Below are 20,109 nucleotides of genomic sequence, written 5' to 3' on the forward strand. Positions count from 1 at the left end.
TTATGAGCACTTCAGTTTTAAGGTTCTTTTTTGGAAATATGATATGCCAAAAAAAAGTCAATTTCATTTGTGTGTTAGGAGTGCTATAGCCTACATATTTGGGTTTCAAATCACATCTACAAGTGATTCAACTGTGAATGCAAGATTTAATAATCACACAAGGACAGATTTATTGTGCAAGGGATCCTTTCCCCAGAAGCATCACATTACCAGCTTCAAGTGATCTGGCAATATAAGTCGGTCACTTGGCTTACTGTCTCGTTGTTCTGGATTGAAATATCTCTACTGCTTCCTTATAAAGTACATCTTATTTTTACACAACTATAAAGTTATAGTCTTATTCTTAAACAATCATTAAAGTTGAAAATTACCTGCAACGGGCTAAAATAATAAAAGACTCAATTTCCCAGAAATTCTTTGCCCGTCGCGCTGAGGTCACGTGTATAAGCCGCTTGTAAACAGGATTCGCTTTTATTCTATATCCAGCGTACACCGAAAGCCGCGTGGTAGGCGGGGTTACGGCTCGATATTAAATAGAGCATGCACCCGTTGGACAACACAACCTCTAACTGTTTCTGGGTAAAAGCTGTACAGGTACGTAATAAATGAGTAGATAAATTACGATTTGTGGTTATTTCAGACTTGTCTTCTCAAATCAGGATATTTTTTGTAACATTTTCTAACAAACGTAACATTCGTAAGCTGCTGATTCATTGATGTTAGCTGTAGCAAATATGTGTCATTATTAGATTATTATTTTCTGTATACCTCTGGCTGTTGAGACCTTGGCTAACGTTAGCTTACGATCCGGCCCCTGTAAAAGTTTAACTAAACGGCTAACTTCTGTCCTACACCAAGCTCAGTTAGCAAACGGACTTTCAGGTACTCTGCCCTCCACTTGCAAGGAAAGGTAACTTGGGCAGAATTGCGGTCAGAAGCTACACTTTGACAGACTCTTCTATATTGATGTAGACTTAATTTACACCGCAGCATTGTGTGTTAGACTCTGTAGGCTTGTAAAAGGTTTGGTAACGCTCCTTGATGTCACTTTAGACTTTGTAAAAAATAAACTTGCTAACAGCTAACTTGTACTTTACCCCCTTTCAAAGTTGCCAAACGCTAAACCAACAAAATAAGCAATGGTATACCCCCGTCCTGGAGCTAAAAGTTAAAATCACTTCCTGGTTTCTATGTAAACATCTGAAGATTAAGATGCAGTTAAATTAAAAATAATTAATTATAACAGAATGGTGGCAGTAAAGTCGAGCATTAACACAAAATAACTAAATAAAAAAATCTAAAAAATGCTGAATGCCCTGATGAAACAAGCAGCTCTGTATGATGGTGTAAAACAGGACACAAGAAACTGTAGAGAAAATTGTTTCTATTTATAAAACAAACAATAGATTCACAACTAGGCACTAGACATAAAACCAGTCAACTAGGTAACACACAAAGCAACCACAAGAGGTTTGGAGGCCGAAGACAGAACGGTGCTGCAGCCATACTGTGATACTTGGCTATGAAATTCCTAATAGCATCACAGAATGTGACTGCCGCTAGTGTTGCATTCTGCTGAGAGTTTCTTTCTGATGTTCTCCTTATAGTCCTTTCATCATGGCACTGGCAGGAGTGAGGGTTATTGAGCTGGCGGGTCTGGCTCCAGCACCATTCTGTGGCATGATCCTGGCAGACTTCGGAGCCAAGGTGATTCGAGTGGACCGGACCAAGGTTGCCACAACTGTGGACACACAGGCCCGGGGAAAACGGTCTGTGGCCATCAACCTGAAGACCACCGAGGGTGTAGGCCTGCTCAGGAAGCTCTGTGTCCAGTCTGATGTGCTCCTGGAGCCTTATCGTAAAGGTCAGTCACCGGTGCTGTGTACGAGAGCCAAAGGCCTATGATTAAAATATCTAACTGTGAATGGACCTCAGAAGAAAATGTCTTTGTAAAAATCCTGCAAGACCATTTGATAAGAATGTCACAAACTTGAGAGGAAAAAAATGTAAATCATTCCATTTCAGGATCAAAAGTGCTAAGACCCCAGCCCAGGCATTCAACATAAGCAGACTGAAATTATAGATTGACTTCCTTGTGACCGCCCAGGTGTGATGGAGAAGCTGGGCCTCAGTCCGAAGGAGCTGTTAATGGAAAATCCTCGCCTAATTTACGCTCGGTTGACGGGGTACGGACAGAGCGGACCTTATGCTACTGCAGCAGGACATGACATCAATTACCTTGCCATGTCAGGTAATAAATAGCACATGTTTTTGGACTGAATACACAGATGTAATCTGCAGACAGAACAGCATTAAGTATTCATAAAGACATTGGAAAAGGAGAATTCACTTTTTCCTCTGGGCACTTGCATTTGGTTTGATCCAAATCCATCTACTGTTTTGTGACTTTGGAAACTGAAAGAAATGGCTGAATTCCTGCACACGGTCAACACCGAGAATGAGTTTATAATAAACCCAGTGCTGATTTTGTGCAGGATTAAACCTTTTCTTTCATATAATTTCATTTTACTGCTCACCTGTCTACCAGGTGTGCATCACACAATGTGCAGTGTGACCCTGTAAACGTGCATGAAAAACAGCATAACAGAGTTGGAGATGATCTAATTCAAACATTTGCAAGTAACTAAAGGCTAAAAGAAACACCTTTCTAAACACCTTCTGTTGTCTCAGAAGATATGTGTGTGTGTGTGTGTATGTGTATATATAAATATGTATAAAAAAAGTTTTTTGGCAGATTTCTCTTCAATCTGCTTTTGTCTAATCATTTCTGTCACAGGCCTTTTATCCTGACTGGGTCGCAGTGGAGAGAAACCCTACGCTCCATTGAACCTGTTAGCAGACTTTGCAGGTGGTAGTCTTACCTGTGCCCTGGGGATAGTCCTAGCGCTGCTGGAGAGGACAAAGTCAGGGAAAGGACAAATCATTGATGCTAGCATGGTAAGTACGTTGTCAGACCACAGTAAATGTACTCTGGGACCGAGTCAGTGTGACATCCTCGGGGCAGCTGTGGCTCAGGAGGTAGAACGGGTCGTTTCCAAACCGTGAGTGGTTCGATTCCCAGCTTGTCCAGTCAACATGTCGAATCTCTAAGGGCATTATGCTCTCTCTCAATAAATCATACTAACAAAATGATCTGTTAACATCAACACTCAAATAAAATACTGTACAATCATTTACAAAAAATGGAGCTTGAATCTGTATTTAATTGCAAGCAGTGGTGCAGAAACACTTGTTCTGGCCAGTGCTGGTTGTCAGTGGAGCACCATGTAATTGTGGTGAGCCACATCGCTGGTGCAGGAGCCAGCTGCAATCACAGGCATCAGTATCAACCATGATGCATCAGGACCGAGCCCATCAGTCCAAAGCATGTAATCAATCATACTATTACTATCCATCCATTCACCCATTTTGATGGTTGTGTGGGTTGGAGCCAATCCCAGCATGCATTGCACTGGGTGGAAAGCAGGGGGCAGTTGACATTAAATGGGTTGTCAGTGTAACACAAGGCTGACACACTTAGATTCACACCTTAGAGGTGATTTATTGGGGTGTTTAAAGTGGATATTATTCATCGATTTGTAATGACAGTATATCAAATGACAATGTGACACATCCTGTTGCTTGTAATAAGGGGCCTTTCACCAAAGAGAAGGCAGGGTATTAATTCAGTTTGTCAACACTCGCCCTCTGTTTGTGGCCTTGTATTGCTTTTTAGTTGACAAATGCATATTTTATGACCACACATCCCAGGTCACCCACAGACTCCACATCTCATGCATAAGAATTAGATGTTGCACAGAATAAAAGCATTGAAGACCTGACCAGTGATAGAGCTGTTCTCTGTGATTAGTTCTCAATGACTCACACAGCAACAGTTTGGTAGAAAATAGTTGAGCCTTTTTAGAGAAGTCCTGTGTACACACAGTACATCGTGTTACTTCTTCAGGTGCTCACATGAAGGACTTCTCAGAAGCAGCACACACTTCAATAGAGGTTACACTTCAATAGAGGTTACACTGACTGCATTGATTGCAATCAGCACTAACCCCATATCCTGTTATTTTCATCCAGAACATGGTGCTTTGAATTAATGTAGTTGTCCTTTTTATTTTTAACGTGACTGGAGTAATTATGTGTTAAATGGATATTAACCCTTCTGACCTTGTTCTCCCTTTCTCTGCCTCTCTCGTACATCCTCAGGTGGAAGGAGCAGCCTATATGGGTTCATTTCTTTGGAAGTCACATTGTCTCGGTTTGTGGGACCGTCCTAGGGGCGAGAACATGCTGGACAGTGGGGCACCCTTCTATGATACCTACCAGACTTCAGATGGAAAGTACATGGCTGTGGGCGCTCTGGAGCCACAGTTCTATAGACAACTACTTAAAGGTTTGTACTGTGTGAGCTTTTAAGCTTTTAGTTGAAATAAACCTCTAGGACAGTGGCCACTAAGGTCACATATGCCGTTCCATGCCATCAACAGTAGTAGATCCCTGGGGAAACTAAGGTACAGCGAGGGTCCAGCGTGAAAACGCCCTCTCAACACCAATCTGTGAAAGAGGCTGCATCCATAATCTGTGCAAGTTGTAATGGGGCTAAGAATAATACGGATATGCAAAGTGATAGCTGAGCGATGGCAGTGATTCAAGATAATATCGCTGACAAATACAATGCATATTCTGTCTCGTTGTGATATGCTTATGGAAAGCCTTTAATTATTTTTACAATCTATATACGTATTTTGCATGTACATAACTAGAAATGAATCAGAAATGCTGCTACATGCATCAGACATTCACTGTACATGTATGCATTAACAGCTACAAATAGAGCTACCACAGCGTCTTCTGCATTTGTTATTCATCTCACACCTTATGCCTCCTTTCCTCACCTGGCATGTGATGTCATCCAAGAATGAAATCAGTGCAATATGGTCCAGTTAATGGTATATAGTTTAAACTGTTCAAGTCCAAAAACATTACATGACATTACTGTAAATAATCAAACTGCATTTTGCTATATCCTGCTACTTCTAAAAAATAATAATTGAAATCTATATTAAAATGGACTAGAAATGCACAGCTGTGGTTAAGTTGGAGGGAGATGATCTGGTCCACACTGACTGCTGTTGTGCTCACTGTGAAGACTTGAGAAAGAGATGTGTGTAAGCAGTTGTTTAAAAAAAAAAACAAAAAAACAAAGTACACTTTTGGCTGTTGGGTTACACAAGTCCTTTTCCTCCTAGGCTTAGAGTTGGACATCCAGGAGCTGCCCCCTCAGATGAGCTTCAGTGACTGGCCACAGCTGAAGCGGCTCTTTACAGAGCGTTTTGCCACCAAAACCCAGGCAGACTGGTCAAGGATTTTTGATGGGACTGATGCCTGCGTTACACCTGTGTTGTCTTTCAACCAGGTGAGCTCACACCCACATAACCAGGAAAGAGCTTCTTTCATGAGGGACTCCAGTGGGGAAGAGAGCCCCCGGCCTGCCCCGGTTCTCTCTCGGACTCCTGCGGAGCCTTGCCTCACCTCCGATCCTGTTATTGGAGAAAACACAGTTGAGGTCCTAGAGGAGTACGGCTTTACATCAGCAGAGATAGACCAGATGCTAGCAGCAGGGGTCATAGAGTGTAATGCTGTCAAGGCAAAACTGTAGAGGAGTCAGAATCTGGTTTGAAAATTCACACCCGCTCCACCTTTCAGTGAAGATTTGGGGCAGAACACATTCATGAGGTCATAAGTTGTGCTCTGGACATAACTGACATTAACAACCGATTTGGACAAACAACAAAATAAAATAAAACTAATCAGTGTAACCTGTGAAGTATTTGGTGAAACTGATAGGAACTCCGGGCTTACCTCTGGCCAAGCATCTTCCCTCATTAAGTACAATGGGACATAAAACTCTGACGCTCACATAACAAAGTGCAAAGAGGGGTTACAACCAAGTGTGATCGCTCATTCATGCTCATGTTGACTGAAGAAAAAATAGACTGAGCCTCACTCCAACAGTGGGCAGGACACTGCTGTTCTGCTGGGACTGACAGTTAATGGCTGTGCTATAAATTAACAGTATGAACGATCACAAGAGATTCAAGGGAATACATCAGCCTTGTGGTAAATTCATGCAGTCTTTGCACTGCCACCAGAAACCGTCCCTTCTCAGGCCAGCTGGCCAGCTGTTGGCCCGAGCTGCCTGGACCCATGACGCATCATGGTGTCTTCTTCTGTGAGACAAGAACAGACATCAACAGCAGGTGCACAACAGAGCAAACATGATTTGACAAACATAGCTGCAGTACTGGCTTCCTTTTATTTTTTTCATTATGTGCTACCATCTCCTGTTGTCGCTCTCTTTTTTTTTTTTTTTTTTTAAAGGGCGCTGGTCTCTCTCACTCTGGCTAACACACTTCCTGTTGTTTTCTCTCTGCCAATCATAATGTAGTGAGGCAGATAGCTGGGTTGAAGGCAAAGTAGCATGCTTTGAGACTTGCTTCTGAGCAGGGCCATATACGTATCTCACTTGTCAGCTCGGTTTCAGCCCGGGCATGGCCTGTGTCCAAGACAGTCGAAACATGTGAACCCTGGTACGGAACGGGTCCTGGTGACTGTGCAAAGATAGTATTGGTCTAAGTATCTGGCCCGGTTCCATACCCAAAGTCCATTGAACAGTGGAAAGTGAGCTATCGTGAGCCAGTTACTTTGTGCCCACTTATTGCGCGACAAAGACACAGCAGCCAGAGTTGCGTCTCAAGGGGCAATGTTAATCCTAATGTATGTTACAGAGCATGTTTTCAACAAGATCTGTTACCATTCTCTGGATCACTGTCATCTCAGTAACTGAGATCAGCTGGCTTCATGGGGTAAAGCCACGCCTCTTCTTGCTTTGCATGTACCTATATCACCGAAAGCAACAACAGAAGCCAGTGGAGACATATTAAAGGATTCCAATACTTTGTATCCATGAGACAATGCTAGACGTGACATCGATGAATGAGAAATAATTTACCAATATTATTGTAAAGAGCCCAGCACAGAGCAACACAGTCCCAGCTGGTTGATGGTACAATCTGCTCAGGCCAGCTCTGAAAGAAATAAAGAATTAATTATCAACCATTTTTTGTCCTGTAACTTCTAACAACAATGGTCAATAGTGAACTTCATGTCCCACTGTGGCTATGTTTGAAAATATCTATAGCAGGTATACTGTACAACAACCCCTTGATTAACAACATATGACTGTGGCACTTTATTCCCAGTACAACATGAACTTTGTCAGTTATTCTATTAATCATTCACCAACTTTTGGTAGAATTTATGATATTTTAGTAATATCCTGCGACATGTTTATACAGAGCTTCAACTGTTAACAGTTGTCACAAATTTTGATAATCATTTAAGTAATATTTTAAATGATAATTATCCTTGTGATTTTTTTGTTCTTACTGTTTTTTGATAGTTGGCTGAAAATGCTGTATTTGTGTACCATTGCTCTGACCCCCACCATGAGGTCTGGAAACTTGTGATGGGTGTCTTTCACAATTTGTTGTCATTTTATGAGTAAAATGATTAATAGATTATCAAATAATGAAATAAATTGTTAGTTGCATCACAATTTTCAAAGACATTTTAGTTGGTTAGTTATCCCAGCCTATCATTTAAACTGCTTATTAAGCAGGTGTCTGTCCATAGCAGAAGTTTGTTTCCAATTATGACTATAGATAAATTAATTATTTCTCTATTTTTACATAAAAGCTTAAATGTTAAAGTAACGTCCGAGTGTTACGAACCTAAATACTGTTAATGTTACACAGCGAAGTGGAAACGTGTAAACAGGTGGCGTTAACTTTTCATGCAAACGTTTAAATTATCCATCGCGCAAGAATACTATTTTACAAGTACTGTGTAATATCACATAGTTAAGTACTGCTATTGGGAAATTATATAGTGCTAATAAAGTCACAACATACTTAACCGTGTTGTCGTCGCAGCGCCTTTTCAACACAGTAAACTTGTTGTACAACTACGGAGGCCGAGAGAGACCAAGATTTCCCCTTTGCGACCACGCAATTGAGTAAAACATTTTTTTTTTTTTTACAGTATATATTGTACATACAATATTTTCTATATTGTTAGTCGGTGACATCCTTAAAGGTCTCCAATAGGCTAGTGGTCCCATCATTTTTCCATGTTTTGCTTTACCTCTACACATTGGGTTATAACAATACTACAGTGAAGAAATGTTCACATTTACCACTTCCTGAGTCCTGACAATCAGCTGAAATCATGTGATATGAAACAATTTATTAATGTGACAAGACAGAACTGATAAGAACCAAAACCATTAAAAATGGTTTGTATCAGTCTAAATTCAATTTGTCTGTTGGCCATACATAACAAGCAGTTTTAAGATGTGATGTTATAAAGGGCATTTTTAATAATTAGGTGACTGAAAACATGTTTAGACATTTACTGTATATATAGTGTTGGAAATAACACAAAAATAGTGACCAATCATGTGAAGGATTTTAGTTATGTGCATTATATTCAACGTCCTGTGTGACTGTGAATGCAACACTAAGACAAAATGCTGTCTACTATTAATAGCCCATGTAAACAGTCACGTTACCTCAGTGGTGCACAAGTTAAATGTGGACACGCCTGCTGCAACATGATGCATCATGGAGTTTATTAAAAAAAGTTTAGAGAATTTCATATGTTAGACACAGGATCCAGTAACACGCACTGCTTCAATCTCAACTATTGATGGTCAGATGACCCTTTGGGGCTTTATTTTTGTTTGTTCCAAGAAAGATTCAAAGCTTCCGGGCATCAAATAAAGCAACATGGTGACATCTGGTGTTTGCAAAACTTAAAGCAACTCTTCCAGTCTTGGTCCAAATCACAACAACATATCACAGATTTAGAACAGTTTGTCTCATATGTAGAATAAGTCTGGATGTCTTTAGTGTACATTGACATATTCCTCAATTATTCTCATTTCCTCTTATCCTACTAATGAAGTGCTGAAGCTTCAGACATCATCAGTCACATTCTTTATTTGACAGTGTGCTGAAACAAGGGTGCAGCAGACAGTCTTGAATTTTTAAAATGCATTTTTAATGTCTCTTATGGAGCATACTAAGTCATGAGCTTTGTGCATGATATTTTATATGGCCATTATATGTTTTGTGGAAGGTGCCAACAGGCTATAAATCCGCTCCATCCGTCTCCTTTTGTCTTTGGCACGGTTGATGGTCATCTTGAATAAGCGACAATACAGCTCCATGGCAGCTGGAGTGTCATCATTCCCAGGCACAGGGTACGTCACCAGGCTGGGGTTGCAGTTTGAGTCCACCACTCCCACTGTGGGAATGTTCAGCTTGGCTGCGTCTCTGATTCCCACATGCTGCTGAAACACATTGTTGAGAGTGGATAGGAAGATGATGAGGTCTGGTAAGCGGACTCCTGGGCCGTACTGTACGGGCGCGTTGGTAAGGAGGCCACCCTGCCAGTACCGTGCATGGGCGTACTCCCCACAATCCTTGGCTGTGCACTCCACTAGGTGACTGAACTGACGTCGGCGGCTAACAAACAGTATGATGCCACCACGATATGCTATGTGGGCTGTGAAGTTCAGGGCTTGCTGAAGGTGTTCCACAGTCTGGTCGAGATCAATTATATCTTGGTCCAAACGGCAGCCATAAAGGTAAGGCTCCATGAGCCTAAAACAAACAAACAAATAAAGTGTTAAAAATTAAAATGGAAATTTGATACCTTCCACCTAGTGGTACATAAAATAATGTGTGCAATGTTGTGGATATTACTCTCTGATTTGTCACCAGTCATTACCAGCTCAAACAATCCTGTTCTGCTTTGTTCCTTGACTGTGGTGAGCTAATGCTGATACTAAATTAAAAGCGTGTTTTCTCTGCATTGATGATTTGCAGAAGTGTGTATAGTATATTTTGAGAACGTGATAGTGCAAATCTCTGACTGTTTCTGAGCAGCGACGCTGATTTGTTACACATTGTGACGAGATGATACCAACCTGTGCCTGCAACCTTTTTTATGACCAAGATGCACTCTGGCGTCAAATAGGTCTTTCAACGAGAAGAGCTCTGACACACGGAAAAAGTCCGGATTCTCAAGAGGCTCGTTTAATATTTTCTCTGCATAGAGGAGAAATAATATTGATGAAAGAAAACAGTACTATTTAACGCTAAGCTACATCTCTGCTACGTTAGCTCACCCGTAACAATGTCATTTTCCGGTTGAGCTGAATGGACGGGCGCTGCAGTTGCATACTGGTGTCCACCGCAGAAGAATCTGATGGGAACAACTCGTGAGAGTCGTAGCCCCAAAAATCCTAAACAAGGGACATAAATATAGTTCAAAACACTGGGCATTAACTTGTAACAAACAAGTACTGCTAGCTACCCAGCTAGTTAGGCACTGGCTGTAGCTAAAAACTACATAGCTAGTATGCCAGTCAAAGCAATGCCACAACTGTATTAGCTAGTAAACTATATTTTTTAACACACACTCAAAAAAAAAAAATCCACAAACAATGTTACTTTTTTGGAAGAAAAAAAAAACAGCTTATATTCTAATACCTTTCGCCAATGCCCGGGTCGCCATGCTTGCTTCACTACCACGGAAGGTCAGTAAACCGCGACTCCGTGTGTAGTTCTAGGGATGCCGTAAAGTAATAGTTCTGTCGTGACATTTTTTTTTTTTTTAAATAAGAGACTACAATACCCAAGATGCTAAAGTATAGTTTGGTTATTTCACAACAATAATTAAAAACACAGATAACATCGCCGACAGTACAATCGTCATATAATTAGCCATAAAATATAAACGTAGATCAAATGGGTAGCTCATTCACTGCTGTTTGGCCAATTGGCATCTGTGTTTGAATTTACACACTTAAATAGTATTTGCTAGTATAACTGAGAAATTACTTCCTCGAGGTAGTAGTTTATTTAATAATTTCTCTTAGGTTGGTAACGTGCTCCACTGCCCTGTTTCCCTTCAAGGACAGATGTTGGAGTTTTGAAAGCACCTAAAGGGCAGAGGTCAGAGTGTTTAAAGCACCTATAGATGTGAACAGTAGCACTTATGGTTTGTCTATGTTAAACTTAAAGTGTTGTAATTTGCTCTGTAATGATGGGCTGTTTGTGATTCCCAGCGTGGTCACAAGTCATCTACTTGTCACTAAGCAAACTGTGGATGATACAGTGGTGTGTAACAACCCTTTACAGGCTAGCATCTTTCTCACTGTGTGCAGCTGTTTGTCTAGTTACCTCCCCTCTTAACAAAGCTGTTCCCTCCATCTAACATTAACACATTGTTCGCCCAGCCACGGTTCACCTGTTCAAGGATGCACTGCATCTAGAGCTGTGTAAGATATGTGAGGAATGTCTGTGTTGTGACTTCGAGCACCTGACTAACCATGCAAGGCCAAACACAGGGCAACCACTGCATAAGCATGTAGCATGAGATACTGTATGTGCAAGCTTTAAACATGGTTTAACATAGTATACATACGCTGAATACTGCAGAGGTGTTATGTGCTTATGGAAGTGTATTCAAATGGAGGACATATTTGCCATTTTCTGATTATAAGTGACAGACAAAACTGTTACTTACTGTGTAGAAAATCACTTTAAATATGGAGCAAGGCATTGTATGTTTCCAATCTGTTAATTATTGTTTTTCAATTAATCAAATAGTTTTGTCTATAAAATGGCATTCAGAAAGTAGAAATGCCTATTTATATCCATCTATTTATTATACTTTCCTAGAGCCCTACAATTCCTTACCATCAGACCAAAACCCATAAGTGTTGAGATTACTATAACATATTAAAAATTAAATCAGCCCATTTTTGCCATCGTATTCATTACCAGAATTGTTCTGTAATCCTCTGTCCAGTTATCTAGTCCAGTTCTGATAGAACACCATCCATTGCTCCATTATATGAGATTTTATGTTGTTTGCTATGATGATAGGAGGATCAGAAACAGTCAAATCTGGGAGATGGTGGCACATGTTGACCTGCATATGCACTGTATGTTCCCATACTGTCGTGTGTGCATGTATACAGGCAAATCATTCTGTTTGCACCTTGCACAATCTCAGAGGCAATGAATGTTGCTTGTCTTTAATGAAAATGACATTTTCCTTCTGCCCTTAAAGTACTGTTTGAGTTGGTGAAGTACTTGTTAGAGGTGCTGATTGGAAGATTTTATTATCGTTGGACAGGGCTGGGCACACCGTTACCCCCTATTTGCAGTCTTTATACTAAGCTAAGACAACTTGTTGCTGATTGTAGCTTCATATTGACAAATAACCCTTGTTACAGCAAACATCACATTCACTCACATGCACTTCTTTAATCACACACACTCCCATGAACTGCCCTGGGCCTTACAATGCTTTAAAGAAGGGGAAGAGACCTCCAGCAATCTGGTAAATACACCCACTTGTTTCTCTCCTCCCCTCCTCTATTCTTCATTGAGTCCTGATCTGCTCGGCTCAGACCAGGAGGCAGACCTTCACATGAAAAGTTGTGTGGATCTTGGACTCATTACTCAGCTATGCATTAGAGAAGAGGATTAACCCAAGCTGAGCACCACTGCAAAGACTGGGCATTTGGCCATTCATCCATCACCTGGCTTACTGAGAGAGAAGCTACCGTACATCTTTTTTTTACCTAAAATTCCTCCTCACTGACCTGTCAGTTTTTCTGTCTCCCTTTCTCCTTGTATCCCTCTTTCCGCTCTCTCAACCATGACCCTTTTATCAGAGGACCAGTCTGTGAGGGCCCAACCTTGCCGGCTTCCAGAGCCTGACAAACACAACAGCACTTCCTTGTCACAACACATAAATGGCTACACTGGTTCCAAAGAGGACGGAACTGACAGTGGGGAGAGTGCTGTGTTTGGAGTTGTAGAGCTCCCCAGGCGCTCATGGGGCCGCCTCATCCTTCATGGCCTGGTCATGTTTGGAAGGGAATTCTGCTATGCCGTGGAGGCAGCATTCGTCACACCAGTGCTTCTAAGTGTGGGCCTTCCCCGCAGCCTGTACAGCATGGTGTGGTTGATCAGCCCCATCCTGGGCTTCCTGCTGCAGCCCGTCATCGGCTTAGCCAGCGACCAATGTCGCTCGGTGTGGGGCAGACGGAGGCCTTACATCCTGGCCCTGGGCATCCTCATGCTGCTGGGAATGACCCTGTTCCTCAATGGAGATGCTATCGTCTCAGGTGAGGGGGATTCAAGGAGATTTTTAGTTTTGTCATATCAAAAAGTGATGTCTTGTTTTTTCTGTCTCACAGAAAAAGAAATCTGACAGCACCTTGGTCTCATTGTTATGAGTCTCATGCTTAGAAATACACAGAAGATTAAATGTCTTATCTTGTAAAACTCAACAAATACATGGCAAACAAGGCCAAGGTTCAATCTTGATGTGTCTGTCAGGATATGAGCACTAATTGTTCCCATCCTCATGATCTTGCCACATAATTTTCACAGTGATACAAGGATAAAAACTTTTTTTTTTGCCTTCAGTTTTTCTCTTCTCTCTTGGACTTTTACAGATTCAAGCTCGAACTGTATCAGTTTTACTGCTCACTCACCGATTTTGGGGAAAAAGCAACATATTCATCAGAAATGAAAAAGAAAATCCTATTAAATGTGTTGCATAAGGTTATAGCTTGTGACTGAGATGAAATGTGTGGCTTGTTAGGCTGATCCTGAGCTGTTGCCCGCTGGCGCAGACAGATGATGAGGCATTACTGAGAAAATGTAATTGCATATTTAGTTTGAAGCAGGAAACGTCTGATAGCATTGAGACTATTTGATTGGAATGCACTGGGCTCCAGGCTGCATCACGAGAAGACTTCAGCCCAAAAGAAGCTGTTGATATTTATGTGAATAAAAAGATGAGCCCTTTCTCTGGACTTGAACTGAGCAGCTCCACTGCATCAGTGAAGGGGAACTTCTAAATAGTGGGGACTGTAATGCATAATTTTCAATACCTCCGCCAAATCTGTGAATTGGAGGATAATTACACTAATCATTGTTCATGGTATTGAAAACAAGAAAGCAACCTGCTCCACATCTTAGCAAACACACAGATGGTCATGTTAATTTTGAGGTGGGTGCTTGATTTTTATAATGAAACCACAATTTTACAAGAGAAATGGCAATACAATGTGCATTTATAGTGCATATTTCAAATCTGAGGCAAAGATCAAAAGAAAATCACAAATCAACTTTTTTTTAAATGCTGACCTAATGAAAAGGTTCAGGGCTTTGTTGTAATTGTCATATGGACTACAAAGTGTTTCTGACTTATGTATGTTGGATAAGCTGATTATATTTGCATGTTTTCTAGTAAATGTAACAGGAAGTATGTGAGAGAATGTTTGCATTGTTGTACCTGCCCTCACTTTAAAGAAGATGTGCTTCACACTGTAACAATGCAGTGTGACAGGTGTAATGTTCTGTTTATGACATTTCTCTCTCTACAGTATTTTGAAGCTTGCATTATATTGTTCATCACTTGATAATCATAAGATCCACTTCATTATGTTTTCATTACATGTGTGTGGCTTCAGATTAGCTTTGTTTAGCAACCTTCATCTCTTTTGAAGAGAACACAGAACAAACATTTGGGTTTTTTATTGTCTTTATTTCTGACAAGCTCTAAGCGACTTTGAGTGTTTTTTTTAACTTGTTTGCAAATTTGACACTTCAAATTCACATAAATGTACTTTTTTACTCTGAAGCTGACAGCATGAAATGTACATGCTGCAGTGTTTCATTAGTGATGAGATGTTCTGTTCTGTTTTGCAGCACTAGTCAATGACAGGTCGCTGAGGACACTATGGGCCATAGTGGTGGTGATGTTTGGAGTCGTGGTGTTCGACTTTGCCGCAGACTTCATCGACGGGCCCATCAAGGCCTACCTGTTTGATGTGTGCTCACATCAAGACAAAGAACGAGGTCTCCACTATCACGCTCTACTCACAGGTTCGTAATACAAACACACACTTTTGTTGTTCTTGCTTCACTGGCTTTGTGTTTATTGTTTGCTTATTTCTGTAATAAATCTCTTCTTCCTGTTTGTTGCCAGCGTGCATCTTGACTGATTTGCTTTGAAATAATTAACATTAATTATTTGTTCAGTGAGAGTTTGAGTGGTAATAGCTGCCTCACTTTAGGCACTTTGTAGCTGAGCAAATCATACAACACATACAGTGCTTATGGTGCATGGCAGTGTACAGCTTAGTATAAAGACTGGAAACAGATTATGAGCCATTAGTTTCTAGCCAGAGGTTTTCAGTTGATTTTGTTAAAGCTTAAACAGTGTGTTCCTGAGCCACATTGATACACAGACATGGTTTGGATTGCTGTCGTGTTAGATTAACTCAGCTGCACTTTACCTTCAGGTCTGTAACACATGGAGCAAATGATGGCAAGTCATTTCAGTTTACATGCAGCAAAGGATCTCCAAAGGCTCTTGCTACAGTATGAAAAGAAATGTAAGGTTTCCAGCCTATTCTAGATGTAGACTGATATCAGTGGTAGCTATTTGCTGAGCAGGAAGTGCTAAATGTAGCTGAAGCGATCAAGGGTGCACTTTTTTGACATCTCGGAAAATCGAACACCTTGTTCTTAAAGAGATTTTTGGGTGATCACTGATGGACGCAATGAAGCCAGTTATTTTTTTTAGCCATTTGAGCAGACACATCTGGTAGAACCCTCAAACGTTATGCTCTATTGAAAGTGTAAAGTCACTGTTTTCCATGTTGTGAATTTACAGCAAGTGTAAATTCAAATTTCCATCTAAAATTATATACATGCATTTTTCTTGACAGGTGTTCAGAGTGAATGTAGGTCATGTTGTGCCTTGATTGTAAAGTATAGTTTTTGCAGTATTTACACATGTGCTGAGATACAGTATGTATTAAAAAGCTGCTCATCTTTTTCATTTTCTAACATTTCTACATGGCAGAGGGTTTTGAGGATCCTTGTTTTGATTTGTCAGCATTATGTTCTGTCCCCCTCGTGCGTCACTATGCTGCCTTGCACCTCGTCCTTACAACATCCAAATCAGTCCACATTTGATACATGTACAATTAATCTTACCTTTACTTTGGGTGAGTTACAGCTGATGATCACATTCTTTGCTACTTCACACAGCATACATGTGGGAAAAGTCATGGCATTATTTTTCTTTCACACTCTGTAAAGTACCATAACATAAAAAAGTATTTATTTTTGTTCTTTATTTGGGGACAAGATGATGCTTTTGGTGTGAATGTCAGTGGTGTGCTCAGCTGTCAGCGGGTACTGGATGGTATGCTATTCAGTCATTAATCCTGCCCCGAGCTAGTCACGTGCTACAGCCACCGATCTGGATAAGAGAGACAGCACCAGGCACATGACTCTTCAGATACCCCGCTGGAGCTGTTATGGGAGGTTTGAGTAGGAGGGAGCATAAATTGTTGTGTGTTTCTCTGCGAGTCATGCACTTTTTGTATGACCTTTTGTAATTTCATCAACTTATGTTTCATGGCTTCTGCTTGTGTGAGGGAGTGGGCAACGGTTTTAGTTTTCTTCTGAACAGAACACATGACTTATTTTCTCACAGACCACATAAGTCGTCACTGATGAGTGATTTTCCTCATTCATGCCGAGGTTCGTCACTTTAGTCCAGACTAAAAACCTGGCGCTAATGTTTTTTTATTTACTGTACATCTAATCACATAGATTCTGGTTGGCATATGATGTTTTCCAACAAACATCATTATTGTTTCTATCAGTTCTGAGTGTAAACAAGGGAAAATGTGTCATTCATTGTGATCAACATGCAGAAAATTATGACCTGAATATTACTCCTTAAAATTACTGCACTTTTCTATCAACATGCAGTCTAAATTTCTGCTGCTGTGTATCCCAGGTCTGGGCGGAGCGTGTGGCTACCTGGTAGGAGCCATAGACTGGGGACATTCTGTGATGGGTCAGCTGCTGGGCTCTGAGTACCATGTCATCTACTTCTTCTCAGCACTGACTTGGGGCATCTTGCTCATTGTGCACCTCTTCAGTATTCCAGAGCAGCCTCTGGGCAAGGACCCATCTGTCTCCTCACCTCCCAGTGCCCTCCATCTACTGGGCTCTCACAGCAGTGGTTATGGAACACTGGCTAAAGAGCCGGCCTCTCCTGTAGCACCTGTCACAGACCTCAGGCCGAGGTCTTTCTCGGCTCTTGGGGAGACTAACTCGGTAATCTCCGGCACCAAGCAGCCAGACAAGGAGGTATGTGATGTGCAGCATGCATACTGCATTAGGATGCAGCTTCTTCCCATGTGTGAATAGCATAAGTGGAATATATATTGGATTTATTTATTTATTGGCCCATCTCTTTGCTTAACCACTCATCCTGCTCAAAGGTCTGTGGCAACCTAACCAAGCTTTAAAGTTAATGTTTATAAAATGCTAAAGCATGTGAAGTATTTTCATTTGATCTCACAGTGCAGCCATAATAGTAGTGTGATGTAATGTAGCTGTGACAAGCACTAATCTCAGCTTGGCACTGGAGACGGCAGATAATGAATACAATACATACTGTGTGGACACATCTGCACACCATGTATGTCCTCACAAAAGGTTGGTGCCAGTTTCACCGTTTCTTTTCACAGATTCATTTCCACATGACTCGATTTCTTGCATTATGCACTGAAATCAGTCAGTACTGATAAATTCATTTTTGGTCCTATAAACTGTGGGCATCAATCAATAAAACAAACCACCCCAGCTGAGCTGACCTCTGGTTGTGTTTATCAACTAATGAATAAGAAGAGAATCTATCCAACGAGTTTGTATTATCTTCTTAAAATCCACTTTTGTGGCTTCTTAAGAGTGTAAAAACCTTTTGATTAATAATTTCTTCATATTTGGCACAAATGTCAACTTGGACTCAAAGCTCTCTATCAGCCCTCTGTAAAAATAAGTGAAGACAGCGAGTTTCTCATTTCTTTTTCATTTATAAAAGCAAAAATTGTCGGTTTAATGTCCTGCTTTTGAAGTGTTATCTAAAGCAAAATCATGTCAATGTAGGGTGATATATGCTATGAGCTTGGTCTTTTCTTTTATAACCCTTGAGCAGAGCCCTTATATGATTTCTCTGACATCTTTATGTTGATTCTCTTCATTTATTCTAATTAGGAGCTTTATGGTGCAGACATGTTTTTTTTTTTGAAGCTTTTGATCTGTCATCAGTCGTGGGCTTTAGCACCACTAGCACCGAAATGCCAAGCGAGTAATGGGTGCTATGACTCTTGTCAGTGTAGCTGTTGGCACTGATGTCTGTGATGTCTTTGTGTGTGCAGGTCCAGAAGAGGATGACGCTGAGGTCGCTGATGAAAGCTTTCATTGACATGCCAAACCACTACCGTTGCCTGTGTGTCAGTCACCTGCTGGGATGGACAGCTTTCCTCTGCAATATGCTCTTCTTCACAGATTTTATGGGACAGGTATTGATTTGTGTGTCAGCATATGAACGCTGTTCACGTAGGCTTGACTCTATGCATTTCAAACAGTCACAGCATGACAAACCTAACCAAATTGTGATTAAGAACATTTAAATGTCTCAATTTAATTGCAGTTCCCCATCACTGTGTCCTCGTTGTGTGTGAATAGCATCTAATCTTTGCCTATTTTCCATCAGTGCTACAGATTTGAACTAAATTGCAGTGATTAGTGCCATTTTTACTCAGTTCACTGTGTTGCTGACATCATTTCTGCAATGTTGGTCAGACAAAACAAGATGTTTCAAAATATTATCTTGAGCTACTGGAAACTGTAATAGGCCTTTTCATGTTAATTTTTATAACAGATCAGAACAGATCTACCATAAAAGATGAAGAACACACTGCAATATGAATGTGCATTCAAGCTCCATTAGTCCCTGTTCATGTGGGGGAAGCTGAAGATTGAGATGGGGGAGAAGTCTGTATTTACTAGTAATCTGCTAATAATGATGCTTTATAGTTTCATGGAGTGCACGCTCATCAGGGGATGCGCTTCATATCATGATACCACCAGCACAGCTCATTAAGAGCCGATGCATGTAATCTAAATTTGCAGCCATCATTATCAGGGATAAGAAAAGCAGAGTCATTGTCTCCGTATTGAGCTCAAGCACATTAGCCTTTTTATTAATGTTTTATTTTAAAAGCCTGTACTGAAAAAAGAAGAGACTTAGAAATCGCAGAGGAGTAAAAGAGGGAGAACATTTTATTACAGTAATCATATATATTTTTTTAATTTTTGTTATTCTTTTTTTTACAATAAAGATTACTGGAGCGCATGAGCTGCTGCACAAACATTTCTGCTGGAGCACATTTTCAAAAGATGTATAGACCCATTTCTGGTCTTTTCTTTAATCTTAATTGTAGTGTGGGTATAATTGACTGCCCCTCTTATATCATTTATATTTCTCCTACACATCACAGCAACATTTACAAACGAGTGAAATTACAACATGCATTTTACATTAAACAGTAATTATGAGGTGTGTGGGCTGTTAAACTGTGCGGGCGTTTTCTTTTTTTAACATTTTAATTACGCAGTAAGAACAAGGCTGTAAACATCATTTTCTCCAAGCTCCAGTTTTGTTTCCCAGTTCTGTACCACTTACAAACATTCTTAGGAATAAAATGTATTTCCTTTGCTTAACAAATCCCAACTGTTGGTCCTTTGTTCCCAATAGTGTTGTTTTCTTTTCATTTCAGTAAAAACCAGTAATTTTTTATTTTTTTGCTGCTTGGTTCACACTAAATTCACAGGTTGTATTCTAAAGTATTATCACTGTTTCTCCTCCTGGACATGATACATAGTGTATTTCACAGCCTCTTCCTCAAATTTCTTTTCCTCTTGTTTCCAGATTGTATACAAAGGAAATCCTTATGCAGCCCATAACTCCACAGCCTACGCCACATATGAGAGAGGAGTAGAAGTGGGCTGCTGGGGACTGTGTATTAATGCTGTTTCCTCTGCTCTCTACTCCTGTAAGTAC

At 40.6% G+C, this 20,109-nt stretch overlaps 3 protein-coding genes across 3 annotated transcripts in view; 2 read left to right on the plus strand and 1 right to left on the minus strand.

The window, feature by feature from the left end:
• Window positions 1–482: 482 nt before the first annotated feature.
• amacr (alpha-methylacyl-CoA racemase) lies at window positions 483–7,391 on the plus strand. The gene is given in 6 exon segments (XM_020621095.1): window positions 483–594; window positions 1,608–1,864; window positions 2,108–2,251; window positions 2,798–2,958; window positions 4,222–4,408; window positions 5,265–7,391. Coding segments are annotated over 5 exon segments (1,149 nt in total). The 5' UTR covers window positions 483–594; window positions 1,608–1,617; the 3' UTR covers window positions 5,675–7,391.
• Window positions 7,392–8,774: 1,383 nt separating this feature from the next.
• mrps2 (mitochondrial ribosomal protein S2) lies at window positions 8,775–10,749 on the minus strand. Its single transcript, XM_020621096.1, has 5 exons — window positions 10,635–10,749; window positions 10,271–10,387; window positions 10,070–10,190; window positions 9,209–9,743; window positions 8,775–9,176 (listed from the first exon to the last, which is right to left on the minus strand). Exons 1-5 carry the CDS (start codon window positions 10,657–10,659, stop codon window positions 9,165–9,167), a joined length of 810 nt encoding a protein of 269 aa, XP_020476752.1. The 5' UTR covers window positions 10,660–10,749; the 3' UTR covers window positions 8,775–9,164.
• Window positions 10,750–12,343: 1,594 nt separating this feature from the next.
• slc45a2 (solute carrier family 45 member 2) overlaps window positions 12,344–20,109 on the plus strand; it is a 9,975-nt gene continuing 2,209 nt past the window's right edge. Inside the window, 5 exon segments of the mRNA XM_020621093.1 lie at window positions 12,344–13,288; window positions 14,883–15,059; window positions 16,993–17,348; window positions 18,422–18,565; window positions 19,978–20,101. Coding sequence (XP_020476749.1) covers window positions 12,817–13,288; window positions 14,883–15,059; window positions 16,993–17,348; window positions 18,422–18,565; window positions 19,978–20,101 — 1,273 coding nt within the window. The 5' untranslated portion in view covers window positions 12,344–12,816.

The sequence above is a fragment of the Monopterus albus genome, unplaced genomic scaffold, assembly GCF_001952655.1.
Source record: "Monopterus albus unplaced genomic scaffold, M_albus_1.0 scaffold253.1, whole genome shotgun sequence".
NCBI lineage: Eukaryota > Metazoa > Chordata > Actinopteri > Synbranchiformes > Synbranchidae > Monopterus > Monopterus albus.